The following is a 12,600-nucleotide window of genomic DNA, read 5'->3' as shown; positions in this document are numbered from 1 at the left end:
TGTGTATTTCTCCAGATCTCTGTGTCTGTCTGTCTGTGTTTCCGGATATCTGTGGTCAGTATAACCAAGGACATTCATGTATCCTATATAATATCCTTGGTATAACTTAAGAATCTCTGGATTGATTGTGATGATATTTGGTACATAGGTAGGTGTTGAGAAGATGAAGGTCAAGGTCGATTATGGGCCACCTTCTGTGTCACCTTGATACTGTAGCAGAACTCCGGTATAATGTTTATTTTGTCCTGGACATGCTATGATGTTGTTTTTTGGTAGCAGATAGCCTTTGATGGGAGAAAGAATTGGTCCAGATTTCGGCCCCCAGCAGCTTGCTTTGGAACTGCACAGGGGGCGTTTTGTTAAAATCTTCAAGGAGGATATCTTAACAAAAGAACCGCGGATTTCTATCATATTGGGTATACGGGTAGCTCAGGCAGAGCTGTACACAATGAAATACAAATTATTCAAATTATGACCCGATTTTTTTATAGTTAATAAGAAAATTCTATAAATTCATTGTTTTCTGTAATAGGACTTTGATACATGTAACCAACATAATCCATGTCAGGTGGAACAATTACAAATACATGTACCAATTATGCAAATATGGATACAATTAGCAGAATCAATGCTAAAATGCCACAATTCATCTAAGTGGAAAATGGTAGAAATTTCATACTTTTAAGTTAGTTAACCTTTAACACACTGAAGTAGCCGTTTTACATGGCACCCTATTTTCTATTGGTTACAGAGTTAGGCAGCAGGGAGAAGGTTTTAAAGGTGTACATACCCAGGAATAGATTACGTAAGTATGTATGTAAGTCATAAATGTTTAATCAAACCATGTCCGAACTCTTGTTTTAATAAATTAGTAACACGTTAGATCTTTTACGACAAGAACAGTGGTGGAGAAATAATGATTTATTCTGACAAAAACAGTTGCCAAGGGGAATTCAGACTTAATCCAACAAGCTTGATTAAGGAAGCTTTACTTCTTTTTTCCCCATCAAGTTTGCCATTCAAGGTAGGGAGGTATTTAACTGTATGAAGTAATCGTACAGTACATGGTAAAGTACGCAGAATACCGTAACAGAAGTTGAGATGGCTGATTCTGCTGACTTTCTAAGAAATATGAATCCTGACGGGTCCCTCATAAACGTGACCGTGGAAGCCCTGCAATCACACCCAGCCACCCCCCCCCCCCCCCAATCTCTTTGGCCCCATTTCAGGCAACTTGGTACCGTGCGCGCCGTGGTTACAGTTTACCGCACGAGGACCATGACCATGTGGTATAAATAGCCGGACCGTGAGGCGACCTGCCTCTCCAGTCGGCCAATCTTTAATTTTTGTCTTTAGCTTTCACCTTGCTCTGCAAATGAACAGTTTCTTCTTCTAGCGTGAAACAATGCTTCTCCAGTCGTTCAATATCGTTTAAGGTCCTGTGGTCTTCTAAAGTCCTAATTGACATTAATTAAAATACCATTACGTTGGTCTTCATCTACGTTACCTAACGTTATGTCAAAATTCATAAGAATTCATTCTTGCCTTCTTGAATTTCAAACTGCAACAAACCAAAACAGTTGACCAAACCAAAACAAACGCCCATATCGTCACACATTGGTTGATCTCAAGATTTCAAGATGGCCGCCATTTACAACTCGCTCGCCATCTGAGTCCAAACAACTCTGTTTTCTTCCAGCCGAAAACATAACTACGAAACAACATGCCTGACCTTTACTTCGACAGGTATTACATTATAGCTGAAGGGACGGTGGTTAATTTTAAATTTTGTAACAGTATGTAAAGGATTTTCTCTCGTCGTTTGTGAAGTTTGACGTTTCATATCGTTAATCTTGAACAATGCGTTAACGTTAACACTTGTCGACGTATGCATAAGGAAATGGTAACGTTAGGCACTGTGTTCAACTTTTACCTATATTGATCTTGGAGGAAATCGCTGTGTTACGAAAAGTAAGGTTCATACATAACTAATACCAAGAAGGATTAAACCTCCTTGCTAATACTGGTGTTCTGGGGGAGGGGGGCGAAACCATAGAAAACCCGGTGGAAAATTGGTCAACTTTGACTTGAAAAATCTCGTTTCTCACAAATGTCTGATTCCTCTGAAGCACTGTAGGAGATTTGTGAACTTGTCACGGTATCAGAGTCACATTTGTATGCTTGATCTGACCTATTTTGACTGCACTATTGATTTTTTTCCGTGACCATGTCTTGATACTCAAAACGGCGCGTATCAGCTGGAACCGTCGCTTGTTCTGGAACGCCATTGTACCGCGTGGTCATCCTTGACAACCTGCTGTTTACCTCAGTTCGAAGAAGATTTCGCCGTGTTCGGTTACGATTTTTGTGTCTCCCTCGCAATGTCGGAGTTTTTCGAGCCAAGTTTGGGCGGTGCCTACCCAACCATGTCCATCTACGGTGGACCACTGTATGCGGACGTCTTGGGACCGTTTTACGGCAATGAGAGCGGAGGAAGTTTCCCAACAACTTCATCAACCGTGAGTTCTGACTCATTTCTACCCCCAGGATGGGAAGACAAGACAGTCCAGGACTTACAAGACATCTGGAAGGATCCAGAAGAAAGCTTGTCAAGCAAGTATTACTCCACAGTTGAGAGAGAGGATGTGCCACAGATCGAGGAACTGGCCAGGCTGTTTGTATTCCGTGCCAAAACCTCACGACGTTGGCTGCCATACTACACTGGGCTATCCCCCACAGAAACTCCCTGCCCAGAGCTCCAAGTTCAAGCTACAGAGTCTCCAGGAGCCACACCAACACATGATGACATCAGGGTCCTGGCCAGAGATGATGAAGAAGATGACATGGAGGATAATGGCTTAACGGAATGACCGACGATCTCGACATTTCCTCCGTGCTACAAGAGGCAGGATGTAATCTTTTGAGTTGCTCCGATGGTGAAAAATTGAGTGTGGCGACGTCCACCGGTCAGTTCACCAGTGGTCAGACCCCTGAAGGTGACCGCTCTGTCTTGATTGGTTGTGAAGAGCCACAGTCCAGCCAATGTGTCGCTTCATCTACTGAAGAGGATGACAAGTCTGATATCTTAGATCTGACATCTACTACTAATGACAGCCAAGCAGAACGACCACTGCCTTGTCTTCCGTTTGAGCGCCGGTCACCTGTTAACACACCAAAGCCATCATCACCAGCAACTGAGTTGTTGTCGACACCATTTTTTGCTGACCTTGACTTTGTGAATGAAACGTGTGTTGAGCAATGTACACCTACTACATTGATGCATGAAGATGCCCAAGGACTTGCCAAGAAAGTTGACAAGGAAGACCCACAACACTTTGTCAATTACACGGTGTACACCAACTGCATTGATGCACCAAGATGTCCAAGGTCTAGCCAAGAAAGTTGACAAGGAAGAGATACAATATTTTGTCAATGAAACGTGTGGTGAGCAATGTAAATCTACAACATTGATGCACAAAGATATCCAAGGTCTTGACAGGCCTGTGTATACTATAGATTGTGTTGTGCTACATTTTCCTGTATTTTTGTTTGTTCAGATGGTGTGTTCAGGACCATGGACGTGTGTGTACAGAATGTGTTGTGCACCAGTGTCCTGTATGTCTGTGTAGATGGTGTGTTCAATATTACTTAAGACTTAAACTCTACACAACTAGCTATAGGCATAGGTCTTATCTTGTCTACTTGTGCCCAATCAACTTTAGGACATCATATCAGGCCAACTGCTGTCTTGTACAATGGTACAGCATAATGTCCTAAACTGATACATTCATTGTTTCCTTGACACCCACAGAACATCTTGTGGTTCCTCTCACTTGGATCATAGAGGAAGTACAGGTAATCCAAGACGTAGTCAAAGATGGTCACTTGAGTCAGCTCTTAAGATGGTTACTCTCAGCACTGTGTAAATAATACCATTATATTATTATTTTTAAGCTAAAGTAACTGTGGACATGCTTTTAAAAACACTTGGATGGTACTTTTAACTTTAAACACTGTTACTATGTCATTTACTTGTGCCTTCTATGCATACAGTCACACGTAGTACATATAGAAACAGCCAAATATTGGGAAAACATATGCCACAATCATCCATTTAATAACTTGTTAGAAGGATTTTAACTTCGATATCTGGAAGGATTCTAACACAAAACAGCCAATATCTATTTTTGTATAGAGAATGATAAAAGCTTTGAGAATAGTATGTATTCGTCCAATGACATCAATACTTTTGTATTGTAAAAGACAATTCTGATGGTACAATGTGTCCATCACAGAATAAAATGTTGATCAAAGGACCATACTTTTTCTTCCTATTCTTGCAATTGTTTTCTTCAATTCCTACTTTTCAAAACACATATAGGCTAAAAATATACATGTACACATCAGGTTTGCACATGTACAAAGCAGGCTGCACATGTACAAAGCAGGTTGCACATGTACAAAGCAGGTTGTACATATACATAGCAAGTTACACATGTACATGACAGGTTGCACAATCGTACATAGTAGGTTGCACATGTACATAGCAGTTTGCACAATTGTATATAGCAGGTTGCACATGTACACAGCAAGTTTGCACATGTACATAGTAGGTTGCATATTCCTTCCCGAAGATAAACTTTAAGAGCGTAATAGTTTAGTTGTATATAAATTGTGATGTGCAGCAAAGTCACCCAACGACATCACATTTGCAGATACTCAGGCATTTTGTCGAGATCCATGTTTCCCCCTGACAGGATCACAGCGACGTTCTTGCACTCTCCCGCTCGTGCCTTGAAGCTGTCACTCAACACGGCGGCCACGCCCACCACCGCCGACGGTTCCACCACGATCTTCATCCTCTCCCACACCAGCCGCATTGCATTCTGGGAGAAACATGAGACATAGAAACTGAAGAAATAAGGAGGTTCACGATTCTAATTACTCATGCTCAAGGTCTGAGGTTAAGGTCTGTAATTGTAATCAGATCTTGTTCGACCATTGTCTTTATTTGGATAACAATGTCCAGACGTGTTTTGCGTGTGTTTTGTTTATGCCTCAGGGGCCCTCACCTTTTACGTCTTACCCACAATGCATTTCTCTTCACATACATTACTTAAAACCGTGTACCTTATCAATGCCTTTGTCCGCTGCTTGGAGTGTTCAAAGTTCAACTTTACCAAAATTTCTTCACGACCAGAATGTTCAAGTATTTGTCTCAATCTGTTGTATCCTCTTTAGTAGATAACAACCTTTAACATTAGGATAAAGTGCAAGGTATTTTTATGTTTTATGAAAATACACTATCAGTAATGTCACACCCCATGAAGCTTAGGATCATGAAGGTTACATAGTTCATGATCACCATAGATTAAAAAGAATTTTGACCCGATGTTGCAAATCCTTAAACATTATTTCAATAAAAACCACCACCAGCAAGTAAGTCACAAACACCTGGTAATGACTAATGTTCACAAATTACGCACTTTCGTGTAGATTATACATTTTTTGGCAACACCTTAGGAGCGGAGTAAGAAGGAAAGCATTGTTCTGTACCTTTATTTCGTCCTCTGAAACAGTGAAGATGTCGTCAGCATTGCCCCTGATGTACGTCCACGGAACTACACCGATGTTTCCATTGAGTCCGTCAGCTATGCTCTGTGGGAACCGTGGAAAGGTGCACCGCTCACCGCTGCTAAGAGACCTGGCAGCATCATTTGCAACCTCCGGTTCAGCTCCATAAACACGGATCTCAGGACAGAGGGACTGCAGAAAAAAACGTAAAATAATGGAGTAATAGCCTATAGCCTCATAGTGCCCTAGGAACAAAGACATTTGATCTTTTCTTCCTCGGATTGAAGTTAGGCAAGATGCATATGCCAATCGTCCCTCTAAGGACAATAGTAACCCAACTGTAGAATACAAAGTAAAGAGTATCTATCTGTCCCTGCCTCAACTGACTTGCCATGTGCTCGCCCATATGCATGACCATACAGGAAGAGAACATTGAAACAGAATATGCCCAGAAATGGTCCTCTTATTGGATTATATTGCATATACTATTTGTACCTAATCTAAGACAACCTGGCCTTTTTTGTATAAGAAAATATATTTCTATTGATTTGTTCGAATAAGAATAATAAATACAGTGAACGAACCATCCAGTGAAAACCGCTAATCCATCAAAATGTACATATAATGCATGTACAAGAAATATATCAGAAGTTCAGAAATCTTAAGCATAATATATGAAATAATGATAATAATAATGATAATAATGATACAAATTTAAAAAGCTTTAGACTTGTACTTTCAATGATAACAATGATAACAGAAGTTCCAAACATAACCATAATAAAGATATAACAGAAATTCAATTGAAATGTAACAGAAATTATGTATGACAATAACAGAAATGCAAATATATGGGTCTAAGACAATCGGTTTGAACCGGATTTTAAAGTCAGTAATCAACATATTGCTATAAAAAAGCACTCGGTAAGGAGAAATGACACATACCTTGATAACCACGGACACGCCGGAGAGCATTGCCCCTGTGCCAACTGGCACAACGATTGCATCGAAGTTCGGTACCTACAAAATACAAAGAAGGATTTCGGAAATCTCATATGACCTCCGTGAATTAGTGGAGAGTTTGGAAATCTGTTGTTTCGTCACATACCATGAGTTATAAGGATAATGTTATATTGTTTGTATAAATACGTATGGTAAACCAAGACTACAACATTTAGAGAAAATAGGCCCTTGGGGGGCATTTTGTTCTAAATGTAGGGATTCTTTCTTGATTTGATTAGAATTGCAACAGTGTAATACACGTGGGACACAGGCAGCTATTGCTGGTGTCGTGACTCACACATGATACACCCGTATTTTACACTTGGGTGGAGTGAGGAAAGGCGTGTGTAAAGTGCACAACATCGGTGGGGTCAGGGGATTTGAACCCGGTACCACTGGTTCGAATCCACTGGGACGAAAACCCTGCCGTTACGCCACACGACCCCACGTATGATTATTTCCTATTTACCACGTACAAAATTTAAACTGACGTTAAACAATTGCAAAACAATAAAGTGTTAGAATTCACTCGCATGGCTCAAGATTAAGGCCTTGGACTGGCGACAACTGAAATATTCATGGGAACGCTAGCCCTTGGCTGAGGTTGCCTACTGGGCAACCTGGCTAAAAATTATTTCTATCCCTGAGTTATCAACGCTTTTACCTGCTGCAAAATTTCCAATCCCATAGTCCCATGGCCAGCTATGACGTCAGGATGTTCGCTACCAGAGAGGAAGACTGCCCCTGTCGCATCCTGTACCTGTTTCATGGTTTGAGCAATGTCCTGAAAAAAGAACATGCTCGAAAGTCAGTTTTGCTAATTTTTTTCCTGAAAAGGCAGAATAATTAGTACTCTCACCAATCGACTGACTGACTCATTCATTTCTTCGTTTATCTATTCATTTATTCATTTATTTATTTATTTATTTATTCATTCATTCATTCATTCATTCATTCATTCATTCATTCATTCATTCATTCATTCATTCATTCATTCATTCACTGCAGTGATGCAACCAGCTATTTTCATCTTTGATGCAATACAATTTTCCATTTGTTGAAAATCTAACATAGAAATTTCATTTCAATTGATCATATCGATATCGCCGTTGTTAGTCAATTCCATTGAATCATATATCATTAAAAAGCCATTGTTTATTAAAGGAGAAAGACCCTTACTATTTGTCAAATATAAAAGCAAGCTAGATCATTGTTAACCAATTGTTTTAAACATAGTCTTAATCATATCTTATGTACAATAGGGCACATGTGACGCCAAAGACTGGAACCGGAAACAAGATGGCACTTACATGACATCAAAATCCAACATGGTGGCGCCCATGGACTCCGGTGAAAACAATACAGTTTAGAAAAAAATATATTTCTATATTCTATATTTCCAAATCACAATAAAGACAATTACGATTTTTTTTACCTGTGCTGCAGGTTCACACTGCGTTAGGGAGGCACCGTACGATAGCAACGTCCGTTTCTTGCACACCGGGGAGTTGGTTGGCATAACCACATGAGCGGTAACACCGTGGAGTTGAGCTGCCATGGCCAGTCCGCACCCGTAGTTACCGGTGCTGCTCGCCACCACTTGGAGCTGGTGTGGAGTTGCTCCATTCAAACTGACCAGTCTGGACACAGCATTAAAGGCACCACGGAACTATCGGGGAAATGACAGTAACTGTTGGTTTCTTTGTTTGTTTTTCTAAAGAGCGAGAGGAGTGGCGCTGAGATATTTGGGATTGGCGAACCGCCCTTGCACCATATTTTGCCCAAGGAGAGCCCTGGGCGATATCTGAAGTCAGTAGTACAGTACATAAAGCATAGACGGGACAAGACAGAAGGTATGGGTGAGGGGGGCAGTGCGGCAAATCAAATTCGCGTCGAGATGAGTTCTCGCTCAGAAGGTCGACGCGAAAAACGCGAACATAAAATCGACGCGAACATAAATAAACTTACAGTATTCAGATTTCCATTAGTGTTACATAGAGAAACACTATTCTACCTGGAGTCCTATGATTATAATGTAACTCTCCGTACTCGATCTCGGTTTGGAAGGGGTGAAAACAGTTTTATAGCGAATGGAAGAAATTGCCAACATAAAGTAGGCATCAGCAAATTGCATGACGGCCAAGAAACCCCAATCATCTCCCATTTACTCGATGATGAGTGAAATAGCATAATTTGCATGAGCCAATATGGCATACATGTATTAAAGTATGACATTTGCATGAAAAAATGTCATGTCACATCGCATACTGATCTGGAAAAATATGATTAAGATAACAAAAACAGTAAATATGAGCTGACAAGGGAATGTCCAAAGGCATCAAATCGCCAAAATGTTCAAAATTGTCTCAGAAATGGGGTTACTATAGAAAATCACACCGAGTGCTAAGATGTCGGCGGTAAGGTTTGATGTCGGCACCACAAAGGGACGCTCAGCGTTGATCATTCACGTTGTACTGTTGGAATCTTTAAAAAAATGACACATTCAAATACATACCTAGTTTCAACTCCATCGCTTCACCCATGTTATTCTTATCATTTGTCTATCTATAACCGTCACATATCTTCGGGAAGAGGTTTACATTGAAATACAACGGCTTCTCATTTGAACAAACTGAATTGCGCCACTTGAACACAAACAGTTTAAATTCGTATTGATAATCAGATTGCATCCTGGTAGTAGTTATCAAAACAAAAACGTTTGCTTATGTGATAGAATATGCGTCATAAGTATGATCCTTAGTCATAAGTTTTCTTTATACAAAACAATGAAATAGGTTTACGTCTAGCGACATAACAGGATAAACTGAAACATATGCAATTCGACACCGCGTACTTGATCATGTTTTTCTAACTTACGCGATAGCTAGTATCTGTTAAAAGTAGCCGACGTTAAGCCTGATATGCAAACTATCCATGGCGATTCGAGGTTGAAAACTCTTACTAGTTTTAGGAAGGTTTGATGGTACATTTTTGCACGGCAAAACATCATGGCCATGCGTTTATCACGTGAACGCCACGTGCCGCGCATGTCGGTGAAATTCACAGCAGAACATCGTTTTCTTCCATAGCGTCAAGCAAGTGGCAGGACAAACATAGTGACTTTGCTATCATTTGTCTATAGACTACTTTGGACAGTTAATGTGCATTTTTTCTGGTCTATATTCTTCAAACATAGCGCTAGAAGGAGAAAGACTGAAGTGGACGATAATGGGTAACCCTAGCACAATTCTTCACCATAGACCTCAGTATGAATACATGCTCGCACGGCTTTAAACAGGCTAAGAAAAACTTACAGACTATGCATTTTCTTTTAAGAAGAGCTTATATCTCTTTCCATGGGTTAAACATTTGGCTCTGTCCGCGCGGTTTAAAGATAGATACGTTTTTGATAAATTGGACGATAACTGGTCATGTTACGTTACCGGACAATCAAAATTACCTCACCTTACCTTGAAGGAACCTGATTTTTGGAAATTCTCGCACTTAAAGTAGAGCCTTCGTCCTGACAGCAAATCCAGAGTGTTACAAGTCTGTACCGGTGTGATAACCACGTTACCAGACAATGTACTGGCAGCTTTTTGCACAGTTTCTAAAGTTACGATGTTGTTGGCGTCCATTTTTGTAACTGAAGCCCGGTCCAGGGCATGTCCTTGATCTATAAAAATGTGGAGAAACTGGTTTCAACGAACGCCCACCGAATTTGGCCCTAAGGCTTAGGCTGAGCTGCCGAAACTACTCTGCCCGATTGTTTAGATAACAAATTCGGCGCGAATGTTTAGATAACAAATTTGCTGCAAACCAGTTGTGTGAGGTAAAAAGTAACGTTATGGAGAATTATCATATAGGTAGATGTCGTTGACCAATCAGAAGGCTCCATTTGCGGGCCTGCATTCTTCAGACAGACCCGAAAAGCAGGTCATTAATCTTCATATAGACCTGCGGGTGTTTAAACTTTTTATGGACCCGGTGTTCGAACGTTACCATTAAATGACAGGGGGTTTTGTTTTTATATTTCAAGTTAAGACATTTGTTGATACAGACAGTCATCTATAAGCACAGCGTTTGGTGAATATCTATCGAAATCAATGCATAAAAATTCTGTACACAAGAACAGATTTTTCTATCGCAAACCTGTAATTATTACCCCCCCCCCCCGATTCTGTGAATGGTACAGTCAGTCAGACGACGTTTGGGGACGAATTCGAAAAGGCGCCATTTTTGTTCTTGCTGGGTTTTGTTCCCGTCAAAATGGAAGACTGACCACAGTTCTTCCTAGCTGAGCTGTCTCAAACTGAGGTGGATTCGTTGTTAGTTGACTGGGAAAAAGAGGACACTGTTGTGAGTTGAGGAACAGTTATGGAAACTGGAGAAGTGGCAGCGTCTGACGACTTGACCTCCCGGCGTTTTGCAAATTTGACAGAGGTGGGTCACTGATCGAGGAAGAAACGGGGTTGAGAAGACGACCTCCGTCGCTACAAAATGGGGCGTCAAGATATTCACGGAGGGTAGAAAAGTGAGGTTTCAACACTGGCAACAGTGTTCGAAGTTAACATTTGAAGACAGTGTCATATTTTGGACCTCCGGTCCTATGACATGTATGCTGTGTGTATTTTATTGGACAGATTCATTCAGTACACCTGTAACTTTCTTAAGCATGAAAACAGAAAGGCATGAAAGTTCAACTTGACATGAAAGTTCTCATGGTTTGTTCCATTGCTGTACACATTTGGATATTGGTTTTTAGACTGGATATTAAAATGCTTATATGCTATACTCATACAGGACTCAGTCTCACTCATGTGTCACCGACCCCCACGAACAGTGTAATCAAATGCTGCATATGTCTACTAACTATATAGACAATGTGTTGTTTTTTATTTATGTCAAATCCTCTAGACAAAAAAAAAACACGTTTTAATGCAAAATACACCAGAAGTTGAGAGAGCCAACGTTTTGCCCAGGTATGACAGGAAATCAAATACATGTACTACACAAAGTACTACTAAGTACTATATGGACAATGGCTATATGATAACAATGTTAATGACCCGCTTTCCTTCGGTCTATACGGTGTGATAAGGCATGGTCGTTCCTATAACCACCTCATAAAGTGCCGAGGTCGCGAACATGCCTTATCACACCGTATAGACCTCAGGGCGGGTCATTAACCCTATATTGAATTATTCAACAAAGCATACTTAAACTATTCCACAGGAAACTATATTTTTGATCCCGAAAATAATTTCATCAGGTTGGCAGAACATAGGATATTTGGAGTTTCTTTTAACACAACCAGGTAATCTCACCTGCTGACGTTTCGGTGCTCTGAAGAGCCTAGGCGCTAGTCCTGTTGGTGCATCCCAAGGACAAGGTGGATGACCTAGCCAAAACAGACTGTGCATACAAGATCCCATGCGCAAGCTGCAAGGAAGGATACATTGGGGAAACAGGCAGGACCCTTGGAACTAGGCTCAAGGAACACCAAAAGGAAGCTGTCAACATTGATGCTGTCAAGTACACCATATCCCAGAAAAGACAGGCACAACCGTGAGAAGAGAAGAAATCTGCAGTCACGGACCATATTGCTAGAAACAACTGCGTCATTGACTGGGAGGGGGCCAAAGTAATAGACAGAGAGGAAACTTCAGCAGGTGAGATTACCTGTTCGTGTTAAAAGAAACTCCAAATATCCTATCATTTGATATGGAATGAATTGGTGTAATCTCTTAAATACTTAGACCGTTTCTTGATATGTACTGTCCTAAGTGTCAAAAATAAGTTCTTTTTTTTTATACAGAATTGGCCACGTCAAATAACTGGGTCTATCGTATGTTTTTATGAGGCAAACTATCATTGTAATATATACAAAATAGATAACAATTCATTTCGAATCACCACAACTTTTCTGAGGGCACTATTCTAAAATCTTTTTAAGTTCAAAGCAAAAGGAATATCAAATTGCTATGAATTGATAGAGCCTTTTCCAAAACTATACCACAAAGG

General features: G+C 40.5%; 1 protein-coding gene across 1 annotated transcript; it reads right to left on the bottom strand.

Moving 5' to 3' along the window:
• Window positions 1-4,307: 4,307 nt before the first annotated feature.
• On the bottom strand, window positions 4,308-11,520 carry LOC136428533 (serine racemase-like). Its single transcript, XM_066418120.1, has 6 exons — window positions 10,047-11,520; window positions 8,012-8,245; window positions 7,241-7,360; window positions 6,520-6,594; window positions 5,557-5,766; window positions 4,308-4,886 (listed from the first exon to the last, which is right to left on the bottom strand). Exons 1-6 carry the CDS (start codon window positions 10,212-10,214, stop codon window positions 4,704-4,706), a joined length of 990 nt encoding a protein of 329 aa, XP_066274217.1. The 5' UTR covers window positions 10,215-11,520; the 3' UTR covers window positions 4,308-4,703.
• Between the last annotated feature and the right edge of the window lie 1,080 nt (window positions 11,521-12,600).

The sequence above is a fragment of the Branchiostoma lanceolatum genome, chromosome 2 (assembly GCF_035083965.1).
Source record: "Branchiostoma lanceolatum isolate klBraLanc5 chromosome 2, klBraLanc5.hap2, whole genome shotgun sequence".
In the NCBI taxonomy this organism is placed as follows: Eukaryota; Metazoa; Chordata; class Leptocardii; order Amphioxiformes; family Branchiostomatidae; genus Branchiostoma; species Branchiostoma lanceolatum.
Note: the sequence above shows the minus strand (reverse complement) of the source record. Positions and strands in the feature narration are given on the sequence as shown.

Excerpts from the sequence above, each read along its gene's own strand:
- LOC136428533 (XM_066418120.1), bottom strand. The coding sequence starts at position 10,214 with ATGGACGCCAACAACATCGTAACTTTAGAAACTGTGCAAAAAGCTGCC. Across the intron at positions 6,595-7,240 it reads GATTGGAAATTTTGCAGCAG|GTACCGAACTTCGATGCAAT; the intron begins GTAAAAGCGTTG and ends TGTATTTTGTAG. Across the intron at positions 5,767-6,519 it reads GCGTGTCCGTGGTTATCAAG|TCCCTCTGTCCTGAGATCCG; the intron begins GTATGTGTCATT and ends TTTTTTCTGCAG.